We start from the raw sequence: 13676 nt of genomic DNA on the forward strand, positions 1-13676 counted from the left end.
TGGAGAGTGGTGACTTGAACTGGTTGCATATGTAGTGGGCTATATCTCGCGGCCACGATAATTCAGATTTGGAGCACAACTATTGGAATTTTGGTATCGAATTATAAACCACGATAAATCGAGAATCGTGACAATCGAAACAACAATAATCGAGGTATTCCTGTATATTACAGACCATTGTACCTAACATGTAATGAAAAAATGGAATATGTATTTATGTATATTAAATTTCCACTTAATTATAACAAGAAATATATTATCTACTCATATAATAATAAATATAAATGGAAACAGTTAATTGAAGGGAATCACATTAATTAAATCTCTTAAAGAGGATTATGTTTCTTCAAGTCCTCATTCCTTACAAAGAGACATCTCATTTTAACAGTGAATGAAATTACCAGATCATTTAGAAATAACAGTGCTTGGCCTTACAGAACTGTTCAGAAAATGACATAGAGAATGATCCAAGGAGAAATATTTGGTTATTTACTGGTGATGCAAAATGGTGTAGAGCAATAAAGATGATATAAACATCTTGAAGGATGACTTACAACAAACAGACAGTACTGTCAATAGAGAAAGGCTGTCAGCTTAATGTGACAAAATATAAAGTTATAATTACCAGCTGTCTATTACAGTATGGCAAAAAAAAAAAAAAAAAGAAAAGAAAACTGAATTTTGACATGCTCATGAAATTTGCCATTAAACTGCATTTGCATTAATAGAAGAGTACACAGAGTCTACACCATTACATTTAACTGTAGCAATGGTGTTGACATTGAAGAAAGTATGTTCATTGTTCAGTATTATTTTCTTTCTTATAAAGTCGGTAGAGCAAATAGTCTAAGCCTACAATGTTTGGGAATAGTATGTTCAACATTTCTGTAAGCGTTTCCCAAACAATAGTGTCATCATTGCCTTAATCGGGAGGTTCCAACGTACAGCAGTGTTCTGTCACAATGCAAAGGCCATTCAGAAAGACCACAAACTATTAACAGAACGAGAATCACAGTCATGTGCTGGAGAAAGTGTTACAATCTCTGAAATGCAGTCAACAGCAGTAAAACTTGGGATACCAAATCAGTCACTACAGAGAATACTTAAGGAGCTGGGTGCCTTTTCATACATCATTCAGGTGGGTCAGTGTTTAACAGCCATGGATTACTCTGCACTGCAGGAAGGCTGTGCATACATGCTGGCCAATGTCAATGAAAATTTAAGGGATCACTGCATTTCATGTATACTAATGCCAGGAGTATTAGGAACAAGAAGGAAGAATTTTTGGCCTTGATTGGCTCTTCCTGGCCACAGGTTATTGGCATTAGTGAAACATGGCTGACGGAAGATGATATAGTTAGTGGGATAGAATGTGTAGGTTATAGTGTGTTTAGGAGGGACAGAGAGAATAAAATGGGGGGAGGGGTATTATTGATGATAGCTGATGAACTGCAGCCAAGGAGAACTAAAGTTGTATCGCAGGATAGTGAAAGGAGCTCATTTGAGGCTATTTGGTGTGAGATTGAGACTGGCAGAATAAAATATACAGTTGGGTGCTGCTATAGACCAGGTGATGGAATAGATGGTGGAGATAGTATGCATAGGGAAATTGATGAAATGAGTGGAAGGAGGGTAATTATTATGGGGGATTTCACCTATGGTAACATTGATTGGAAGGAGGAGAGGACACATGTGAGGAAGGAAAAGGATTTTATTCAATTATTAAGGGATAACTATCTGAGACAGCATGTAATTGAAAATACTAGGGGTGTGAGAGTGCTTGACCTGGTAATAGCATCTGAAAATTTGACTGTAATGAATATGACCATGTTGCCACCTATTGGTGAGAGTGATCATAAGGTCTTGACCTGGGAGGTGGCTAAAGGTGTAGAATTTTCGATTAAGACAGGGTATATGTGGAATTACCGTGCTGGCAAGTATGACAAGCTTAGGAGATTGCTTGGATCAGTGCCATGGCATGTACAACTGCAAGGGCTGGACATCGATAGAGCATGGGAAGTGGTCAAGGAGCATTTACAGGAGGTTATGGCTGATTGTATACCTAGGGTCCGAATAGTAAAATAAGTAGGGGTTAAATGGATGAATAACACCATTAAGCTTGAGCTGCAAAAAAAGAAACAACTGTGGAGGGAATTTAAAGGGTGACCTGCAGGCACACGAACGGTATAAAGTGCAGGCCAGAAAGGTAACGAGTGTGGTAAAAAAAGCAAAAGCGGATCATGAAAGGAAACTAGCTTTGCAAGCAAAAGAGAATTCCAAACAGTTCTTTCAATATGCTGCAAGCAAGAAAAAAACTGTACACGGCAAAATGATTTTAAGGAATGACGATGGTAAGGAGGTCACTGAATCAGTCGATATAGTGGAGTTACTGAGCGCGTACTTTGCAAAAGCACATCATCCAGGTGGTGACATTGAAAAAAATGAAGGAACCATTAGTTTATACGGGAATAGCGATGAATGAAGTGGAGGTGACTAGTCTATTACAGAACCTTAATGTGAATACATCTGTGGGATTGGATGGTATACAGGCACGGGTCTTGCGTGAAGCGGCTAAGGAATTATCAGTGCCCTTGACCATGTTGTTTAATCTGAGTCTCAGGTCTGGTTTAGTCCCGAAGGTGTGGAAAGAGGGGAAAATAGTTTCATTGCATAAAGGAGGATCCAAGACTACGGTTGCAAATTACCGACCGATCAGCATATCAGGAGTCATTGTCAAGGTCTTGGAGAAAGTAGTCAAGGGAAAAATACAGGAATGGATTGATGAAAATGAGATACTGTACAGGGGACAGCATGGCTTTGTGAAGGGTAGATCATGCTTCAGTAACTTGTTCAAGTTTTATAACAAGGTGACGGCTGAACTGGATAAGGGAAATGAGTTTACAGTGATACTGCTAGACCTGGCAAAGGCGTTCGACAGGATACCACATGAAATACTAATCCTTAAACTACAACATATGGGAATGGATATAGGGTTGGTGAGATGGATATGTGGTTGGTTGATGGAGAGATATCAAAGAGTAGTTTATTCAGGAGTAGAGTCCAAAAGACCGCCTGTGACTAGTGGTGTGCTGCAGGGTTCTGTTCTCGGACCACTGTTGTTTAATCTGTTCCTTAACGATATAGGGAAGGATCTAAGTGGAACAATTCATTTGTTCGCTGATGATGCAAAGTTGGGTAGGGCAATAGTGAATGCAGAAGATGTCAAAGTCTTGCAGGATGACTTAGATAGATTGGAGTTCTGGGCTAAGGAGAATGGATGTCAATTTAATGTGACAAAATGTAAGGTTATGCATTTTGGGGTGAAAAGATTAGCAGCAGTATACCACATTGGTGAAACTGTACTCCAAGAGATTGATGAGGCCAGGGACTTGGGAGTGTTGGTGGATAGGGAGATGAAGTTTAGGGGGCACATTGCAAAAGTAGCTAAATCAGCTCATCAACTCACTTGGTTGTTGAAAAATACCTTGACGAGCAGAGACAAGCAAGTTATTGTACCTCTGTACCGAGCCTTGATAAGACCTCATCTCGACTACTGTGCCCAGAGTTGGTCACCTCGGTTCCTTCTTGATGGGGAGGAGGTGGAGAGGATCCAGAGGCGAGTGACTAAGATGATAACAGGTCTATGGAATGAACCATATGAGAACAGGTTGAAGATTTGTGGGTTGCAGAAACTAGTTGATAGGTGGAGGAGGGGAGATATGATTGAGACATTCAAATTGCTAAAGGGATTCTATAGGATTAATTCAGAGGATATTTTTGAGATCAGGACTGGTGGTGGGAGAACTAGGGGACACCTATGGAAGCTGGGCAAGAGTGTGGTTAGCAGGGGTGTTAGAGCTGGGTTCTTTACTTTTAGAGTGGTAAATGAGTGGAATAAGCTGCCAGAGTCTGTTGTGGGTGCTATGACGGTGAACGAGTTCAAGGCAAGGTATGATAGATACTGTGAGAATGTAATTGCATAGTTGTGTGGACATGATGTTTAGGGCCTCCCTCGATGAGTCTAAGGACTCCTGGAGTCACCCGAAATAATAATAAGATCTGTCCTTACTGTATGATGTCTTGGACAAGCTCATTTTCATCTAAGCAGTCATGTAAACAGGCAAACCTACAGGTTTCTTGGGATTTTTTGAGACCTGAATTTGTTCAAGAGAAACCTCTTCACAGTGAGGTCACCACATGCCGTACAGTTTCTGCAAATGGCATAATTAGGCTCTACTTCAATGAAGAGGGTTTGTAACTGTGACCTTGAATAGTGAACGCTACATTGAGAAAGTGTTGGTTCCTTTCAACCCAGGGTATGCATAATATGTGCTGTTTAAAAAACATTCCATTTTGTGCACAGGCATTCAAACAGGACAGAGCAACCTGTCACACATCACGCAGTTCTACTATTTATCAGAACACTTTCCTGGGAGACTCAGAGAATGCCCCGTACCCTTCACGTTCTCCTGATTGCTTGGTATCTTTAATTTATAGTATAACTAAGTGAAAAAAATTCTAAAATATAGGATGAAATATATAAATATTGTATATATATTTGAAAACAAGGATACAATAGGTCATAAGGAGACCTGTGGAACCAGTGGCAAAATCTAAAGAAAACAATGACTGGCAAGGGAGGCATGTGGTGAAACAGCTTTCAAGGATAGTAAAATTCTATTATTTAAGTCTCCAACAAGAATCAACATTGCCTTTATGCGAGCTTTCCTATCCAGTGATTTGAAAAATTCCTGTACATCTTTACTATTATAATATTCTGTTGGACAGCAGGTACAAATAAGTAATTGTCCAATTCCCCATTCTGAAATTTGCACACATCAATCCAACTGAATCTGTTTTCAAGAAGTTCACCTCTGTGCATAGAACTGAATACCATTTAGCACCATCTCACCTGTTTTAGTCATTTTCATCTCACTAATGCTAATTATATTGCTAAGGTGCACCTCTAATTCTTATGCTAGTTACCACTTTTCCATTAATGATTCTCATGCTGATGGCCTACCTTGAATTCTGCTGCACTTGCATTTGATAAAATAAGACTGATAATATATCAGTAAAAGTGAATAAAGTTATTATTATTATTTATTTGGATACTCCCGAGTCAAACAACTCATCGCAGGAGACCACTCTGTCCATTAACACAATACATATCGCACATCTCCTTCCACCTATTCACTGCTGGAGCACTCACAATCACCTTTAGCAATCCATTCCACTCATTTACCACTCTCCAAGTAAAGAACCTAGTCTGCACACTCTTTCAAAATGCGGCCCATTGTTTTCCCAACTACTACCCATGTATTGAAAAATCTGATCTGTGTCAATCTTATAGAATCTCTTTAGTGACTTATAAGTTTCTATTATATCACTTCCACTCTTCCTGTCAGCTGAACTCTGCAACCCACACACCCTCAATCTATCCTCATAGGAAACAAAATATAACTGTCACCAGCTTGGTCAATTTTCTCTGAATCCTCTCCACCAACTCCTCCCCAAGAAATGACCAAATCTGTGTGTAGCAGTCAACATGTGAGCTAAACATATCCTTATAAAGGGGGATAATAACTACTTTATCTTCACTTGTCAATGTCTCCTTCAGCATTCAATTAATCCTCTGAGCTATTCTGCAATATGTTCTCTGAATTTCAAATCTCTATCCACCATCATCCACCAGATTCCTAGCCTCATCAATTTTCAAACTAGTAGCACCAATATGATATGAATTGTGTAATCTTTTTATCCCAAAGTGCATTATCTAACATTTTACAACAATGAACTAACAACCATTGCTATTTGTACACATTGCCAATTTATATAAATCATCATGTTATCAACATCACTGTTATCAGCTACTGCCCTCCCCAGTTCTACATCATCGGCAAACAACTGGATATCTCTCTTCAAATTTTCTGGTATATCATCATCAAATTCCTGCCATGTACCGTCAAGGGGTGTACAGGATATGATAATACTACATGAAAAAAATTACATCATTACTAACTTCCTACCTACAATTTTCCTCCAAATCAGTCTGTTACTTGTCAAGACTCCAACATTATCAGATCTTATATTTCTATCATCTAGGGCACTTTGTACCGTATCAATCTACCTATATCTTGGTCTTCCTCTGGGTCATTTTGCTGCCAACCTGGCAGAGAACACTTGTTTTGCTGATCTTTCTTCGCCCATTCTGTTTAAGTGACCATACCACCTGTGATTAGCTCTGCTAATGCATTCCTGGATGCTGACAATGTCAAGTTCTTTTCTAATATCCACGTTTTTAATATGATATTGCCATTGATGCCATCTGTTCACACCTATAATCTTTCTCAGGACTCTCGTATCTGCAGTCTCTAGTCTTTGGTCAAGTGTTCTACTTCTGACACAGCTCTCAGATCCATAAGTTAAAATTTGTTTGAACACTGTTTGTATACAGCTAATTTAGTGTTCTGACAAATTTCTCTCTTATTCCATATGAATATATTCAATTGACTTCCCACCATACCAGCTTTGCTGATTCTGTTGTCTCTTTCTATATTTAATTTACCATCTTCACTAAAAATCGTGCCTACATAGCTGAAATGTTTTACTTGTTCTACAGGTTCTCCATTCACAACACAGTTGACATTTTCAATGATTCTGCCTATTTTCATTGTCTTTGTCTTTTTATTGCTGACCTTCATACCATATCTATTACAACAGTTATTCGATTTAGTCAGAGAATCTTGCAGACTTGTAGCAGATTTATTTAGAAGTATAACATCATCTGCATAAAGCAAAGAGCTGACATTAACATCTCCAATTTTGATATCATGTTTAATACCACTTTCCTTCATAATGTGATCCATATAGATAATGAATAACAGAGGGGATAATGTACATCCTTGTATCACACCAGACTTAACATTAAACCATCTTCTTGTACTTCCTTCAATTCGAACTGCTGACTTACAACTCAAATAAAGACTAAGTATTGCTTGATATAATGCCCCATTGACACCATATAACTGTAGCATATTGAATAAGTTCTCTCTTGGCACCTAGTCATATGCCTTTTCCAAATCGACAAAACTTAAATACAGATCTTTGTTATATTCCCATGCTTTCTCAAATATTTGTCGTAAAGTGAAGATCTGATCCTGACAGCGTCTATTTGGCCTGAATCCAGCTTGTTCTTCACCACAATTCTTCTCAACCGTTTCTCAAGTATACTTGCATAGATTATTATTATTATTATTCAGGCCTCCATGTAGTCAAAAGACTCATCGTGGGAGGTCCTTCCTAAGAACATAAAGTCTGTCAAGACTCATCGAGGGGAGGTCCCCCCCTAAGAAACACAAAGTCTATCATACGACTCCTTAAACTCATTGAACGTTCTCGTTCTCACCACTCCATCAGGCAATGCATTCACACAGTTCAACCACCCTCCACGCAAAGAAACCACTCCTCACCCTCTTGCTCACAATTTCCTTTCGTAACTTCCAGGGATGGCCTCTTGTCATCACTCCTTCCTGCTGTTCAACTAAGCGAAAGAACTCCTTAGTGTCAACCCTGTAACCACCTCTCAATAGTTTAAAGTCTCAATCATATCACCTCTCCTTCTTCTATCCACCAAACTCTGCAGTCACACTCAATAGGGAAATACCTCTGTAATTCTGACATTGAGTTTTATTTCCCTTTTTATATATGGGTACTATGAGAGCTCTACTCCAATCATCAGGAATTCGTCCCTCTCTCCAGGCTTTCTGAACTATGCAGTGCAGCCACTGTAAGATTCTTATACCACCATATTTCAGCATTTCTGGTCGAATAGCATCTACTCCTGCTGCCTTTCCACATTTCAAGCCTTTGATGACTTTTTCTACTTCAAGTATGGATATGTATTCCTAACTGCATGCCTGGTCAGTGTTTTTTTACCACTTTACTGTCATCACTGCCTGTTTCATTTAGCAGTTTTTCAAAGTAATTACTCCATACTTCAAGGATATCTTTTTCTCCCATTTTCATGTCACCTTTATCATCTCTAACTTCTTTTACAGCATTCTTTCCTCCATTCCTAAGCTTCTTCAACAACCTCCAGAATATCTTACCACCTTCTTGATATTTATTTTCCATGTTCTTACCAAAGTCCTCCCATGACTTTTGTTTAGCTAGTTTTACACAGTGTTTTAACATTCTTGCATTTGTCTCTGTATTCTCTAAGTCTTTAAGAGCACAAGCTGACTTATTTGCCAGGAACTTTTGATATGCTTTCTTTTTTTCCTTCACTGTGTCTTTAACTTCCTGTGTCCACCATGGAGTTCTAATTTTTCTATCCTTGCAGACAACTTCACCACATGCCTCTCTAGCTGAATCAATCAGGGCTTTCTTCAAGGCTTGCCACTGAATCTCCAAGGTTTGATTCCTGTTCTCAAACTCTTTCATTTTTTCTTCAATAATCTTTGTGTATTTTAGTCTACAGTTCACATCTGAGAGCTGCTCAACTTTTATTAGCTTTATAACTTTCTTACATGTTATTTTTTTCAATATGAAATTCAATTTTATCCTGCTCAAGACTAAATAGTGATCGCTTCCAATTTCAAATCCTCAGTACATTCTGGTGTCCTGCACCAGGGAGAAAACATCACTATCAACAATAACATAGTCAATGAGACTTTTCTTATTCCTTGCCTCTTCTCTCCATGTGAATTTGTGCATATTTTTATGTTGGAACATGGTAGTAATAAGTTATAACCAGTCCATGTCCTGAGCAGAAATCCAACAGATATTTGCCATTACTATTAGCTTTGCTCTTTTCTCCAAATTTTCCCAAAATAGTTTTGTATATCTCACAATCATTTCCTACTCTGCTATTTAGATCCCCAACAAGGACTGACTTTTCCTTTTTCATTGTGTCAGTTGCTTTTTCTAAAGCCTCAAAAAATTGTTCCACTTCTACCTTAGTAGAATCTTCTGTGGGACCATAGGCACAAACAAGTCTCATTGTCCAGTTCCCCATTCTCATATTTTCCCACATTACTCTACTTGAGACTGACTGCCATTCAAGAAGATTAGCCTGGTATTTTATGTTGAATACTATGGCTACTCCTTTTCTTTAATTGTCATTGCCTGAATATAACATTTTGTGTTTATTGCTCAGAAAGATCTCACCAGTTTTTGTCTTTTTTGTTTCAGTCACCCCTATTATGTCGATCTGGTACTTATCTAATTCCTCAGCTAGCTCCATTTCTTTGCCATTCAGGCTTCTTATGTTGATAGTACCAATCTTTAACTCTGGTGATGTTGAGTTAGGGTGTGTTTTCAGATTTGTTCCAGTAGCTGACTTTTCGCTGTTCGCCCTGGTTCCCTGGCGAAAACAATGGGGGCCTTGTTTAACCGGTCGATGCCCCAGCCAGCATGAAATTTTGTCATGTTGTACCATCATTTTTTATTTTGGTTTAACCAATAAGAATACAATTTGGTCGGCTAAATCCCAAATTGCCAGCCCATCCTCGTTTGTTCAGTATCCAAGTAGATACCCAACAGGGTGCACCACGAGAAGGTGAGGATGGGACATTAGGTCAGAAGCCATGGTCGGTTCAGTGCATTCCTTTAAAGGCTATGTGGCGGTCTCCTCTCAGTTATACAGCTTTGACCCTTAAGCACCCCCTGGTATATCATTAATGTACAAATTAAAGAGTAGTGGTCCTAGCACAGAGCCCTGGACACTCCACCTCATTTGCCTTGATTCTGCTCCACCATACACCCTCTGATGTCTGTTCTATCAGTCACCTACCCTATCCATGCCACCAGCCTCACATCCATTCCCATTTTTTACAACTTATGTAATAGTTTTGCATGCATTATTCTGTCAAATACTTTGTAAAGTACAGCAGTATCATCATATAGCGATTTCCTCTATTCAATTTGCTGCCACGTTATTATAAAATGTGAATTCATTTATTCACATTTTACTAAGGCAAAATGTTACAAAGAAAAATGTTACTTTACTTTTACAAAGCCATGCTACTTCCTGTAGAGTATCATTCCTATCCACCAAGTAATGAATTTTACTTTTAACCAATTCTTCCAATACTTTAACCACCACTACAGAGATATAAATTTGTCTGTAATTTGTTTCTTCTGTCTTAGGGCCAATTTTATGTAATATAACTATCTTACCCTCTTTCCACTCCCTTGGAACCCTGCTAGAGTTGAGACATGATTAAACAGCTTCGTCAAAGGCTTTGCCAGTTCACTTACACATTCTCGTGACACACGAGCTTATGTATATCATCCAGGCCCACTGTTGTATTCATATTCATATTTTTTAATATACTGAGTACCTGAAGTTCACCCACCTCAATGCTTATGTCAGTCTATCATGCAGTGACTGCAAAGTCACCACCTGGATGATATACCTTGCAAAGTGATCATTTAGTAAATGAACTATTTCTTTTGCTTCTGTCACTTTCCTACCTTCAGTACTGAATAAAGTTATCTTTTCATAATAATTCTTCTTTCTCTTATTTGCTACATAGCAAAAAACTGTTTTGTTACTTTGGTCTGCTTAGCTAATTTTCTCTTGAAATCTGATTTAGCCTTCCTTACCACCCTAGTTACACTTCTTGCTTGTGCTTTACACTGCTCATGGGTATGCTGATCACCTTGTTCTTTATATTCTTTCCACAGTGCTGTCTTTTTTTTTTTTTTTTTTTTTTTTTACAGCTCCTGCTTTATATTGCTAGTCATCCATTTAATCCCTACTCAGTTTATCCTCCTGATCCTGGGTATGCACTCTGATACTACCTTGCTCAAATAATAATTGACTACTTCTCATGTACAAATGAAATTCATTCCATGTAGTGTCATATGCCATGGCATTGCTCCAAGTTGCCTCCTAAGTTTGTCATAATCAACAGCTTTGCAGTTCTGCATAAACTCTTTCATAACTGAAATTTCCACATGTTGGACAACTTCCAGGACAAGACTGTATGCTCACTTTCCTTGATCAGAGGTGGAGTTTCTACTTATAGATAGATCTTTTGATACATGCGTAGAGGATTAAGTGCTGTGAGGACATCATGTTGGAGGCTTAATAGATTGTATACAGCACTCAGAAAGGATTAAAACAGAATTTAATACTTCCTATATTTTGCCTCAGTCACTGAGACATCTTCAGGGATTACACAAAAACTAATGTAACCTATACACAAATACCACATAATACAAAGCCTAACCACATGGATGACTCTAAAGTCCTACCTAGGTGGAGCGCCCTCTAAGGGCAGTTGTAGGTGGCCTGAAATGTAAGGTGGGAACTCTGATGATAAGTGTTTCCCAAATCTTAGGAAGCTTAATGCAACCGTATTTATTAAGATTTGGTTGATTTCTGAGAGCTGCTGCTGATTCTAAAAATAGTCTCTCTTTTTTTTAATTTACTGTAGTGGAGCATGGTGGTTTTTTCCCATGAGATCCTGTGGGTTGTATCCAAGACATGACCATGTCTTGGATACAACCCACGGGATCTCATGGAAAAAAGAAAAATGTATGACCTGTGTTCCTCCAGACGGATGTTGCTGATCTGCCTATCTGTCCAAAGTATGCCAGCTTACAGGACCAGGATACTTTATAAACTCCAGGCACTGGGAGAGGAGGGAGCTGACCTTTTGTAGAACGGATAAGGGTAGCAAGTTTGCGGCGGGACTTAAATGCTGTGTGTAGGTTGTACTTTTTTAAAATCTTGGCTATTTTTTCCAATGTGCTACAGATGTAGGGTATGGTGATGGCATTTCTAAACTCTTTCTGAAGAGAAGACCTGGGAATGGAGGAGGAACTGATTTTTTTTTAATACTGTGATCGCTGTAGCCATTGGAGAGGAAAGTGTTGTGTATGTGGTCAAGCTCAGTTGTGAGGGCGATTCACTGGAACAAAGATTGTGGGCTCTCTTGGTAAGATTTTAATAATGCCATATTATTGAGCAGGGTGGTGGTGGGAGAGTTTGTGATATGCACACAGGCAGATACATTTGATGCTATTACCAGATCCAACACTCGTAAACTCCTTGTCCCTTTCATCACATCAGGTAATTATCCCTTAATAACTGTATAAATTCCATTTCCATTTTGCCATGTGCCTTTCTTACTTCCAATCTCTATCACCATACTTGAAGTCTCCTATGATAACTGCTCAGCCTGCACTCATTGTGCTAATCTGCTGATATATGTTGTCCACATAGTCTTCTGGATTCCCAGGTCTATATTTTGTCCCATTAGACTCTAATCTCACCTCTCAAATGAATCATTTCCATCAGATCTATAATCTTCCTTAACTTCTATTTTTGTTGGTTGAAGTTCTTCAACTATCATTAATAAATACTCCTCCTACCCTATTTCCTCTGTCTTCTCTGAAAATACAATATTCATTAAATTCTATCCCTGCAGGAGGAGTATGATATGCTGATGCCAACCAAGTCTTGAGGATGCCAATAATTTTTGGTCAAGTTGAGCTGACCAATGACAAAAATTCTTCCCCTTTATTTGAAACTTTGGGCCTTTGTGTACATGCATTTCAACAACCCTTTGTACCCCACAGTTATCCTTCCATAACATTACCTGTTGTGTTTTTCATCAGAAAATTAGAGTATTATAGTGTAGATTTTCCTGTTTTTAGAGTATTAGTATATTTATAACATTTTTATTGTGATATTTTCAGCATAGCACCAATGTGGAAAACAATGGTGGCAAAGACTACGTTGTCTGGCAATCTGAATTTGAAGAACATTATTCAGTACAGTGTATGCGAAATGTATGCATTGAGAAAATGTGGAAGGAAGTTGAAACTTAATATGTATATGTTAGTCAATTTTGCTAAATTTTGCAGAATTTTGCAATTTTGCAGAATTAATATCCCACATCTGATTCAGTGAATACAAGAATTAAACCTCTAAGGTTGTTTTCATCTGCAGACCTAACATCGTGCAAATTACCATGAAACTACACTGCCTCTAATGTTAATAATATAATATATTAGCATATTTAAATATCAGCTTAGTTAAAAAGGAAAGTAATTTAAACAAAGACTGGAAAATAAGGAATATCGATTACCTTTAAAATCTAAATTGCCAAGAAGAGTAATTCTAACAGAAGATCCTTCTTTGTCAAAGCCTATAAAGCCAGTACTGCAATATTGGGATAAATGCTGTAAAATATTTTCACAAACTAGTATTTTTCCATGTGTCATATCTTCAGTGATTATTATAAATTAAAGATGCCAAGAAATTACAAGTGTAAGCAAAACAAAGTTTGTGCATGAAATGTGTACTTCACAAATGTTTGCATGTAATTCACATGCAAACATTTGTGTAAATGTTTGCATGTGAATTGTTTATCCAAGTTTACACTTGGATAAACAATTAAACCAAGAATATCATTTCTTGGCATCTTTAATTTATAGTATAACCAAGTGTAAAAACTTTCAGTGATTATTATTTTAAAAATTTATTACTTAATTATGAAAATATTTCCTTCACAACATGTATTCAAAATGGATAAAACATATATTAAATAGAATGATTAAATAACCAGAAAGTTGACAGTATTTTATTTAAGTGACAAAATAATTAAGAGGTTCTTTTCATAATCAATATCAATACTTGAGATAAACATCTCTGAGCT

The 13676-nt window shown here is 37.8% G+C and overlaps 1 protein-coding gene across 1 annotated transcript in view; it reads right to left on the minus strand.

Annotated features, from left to right (window-relative positions):
* LOC150104507 (SEC14-like protein 2) overlaps positions 1-13242 on the minus strand; it is a 145869-nt gene extending 132627 nt beyond the window's left edge. The window contains exon 1 of the mRNA XM_090395570.1: positions 13107-13242. Within this exon, the coding sequence (XP_090251696.1) occupies positions 13107-13242 (136 nt within the window). The remainder of the gene's footprint in view (positions 1-13106) is intronic.
* Positions 13243-13676: the final 434 nt, after the last annotated feature.

Source organism: Typopeltis vanoorti, chromosome 7 (genome assembly GCF_054136105.1).
Source record: "Typopeltis vanoorti isolate ZY-2024b chromosome 7, IOZ_Tvanoo_1.0, whole genome shotgun sequence".
NCBI lineage: Eukaryota > Metazoa > Arthropoda > Arachnida > Uropygi > Thelyphonidae > Typopeltis > Typopeltis vanoorti.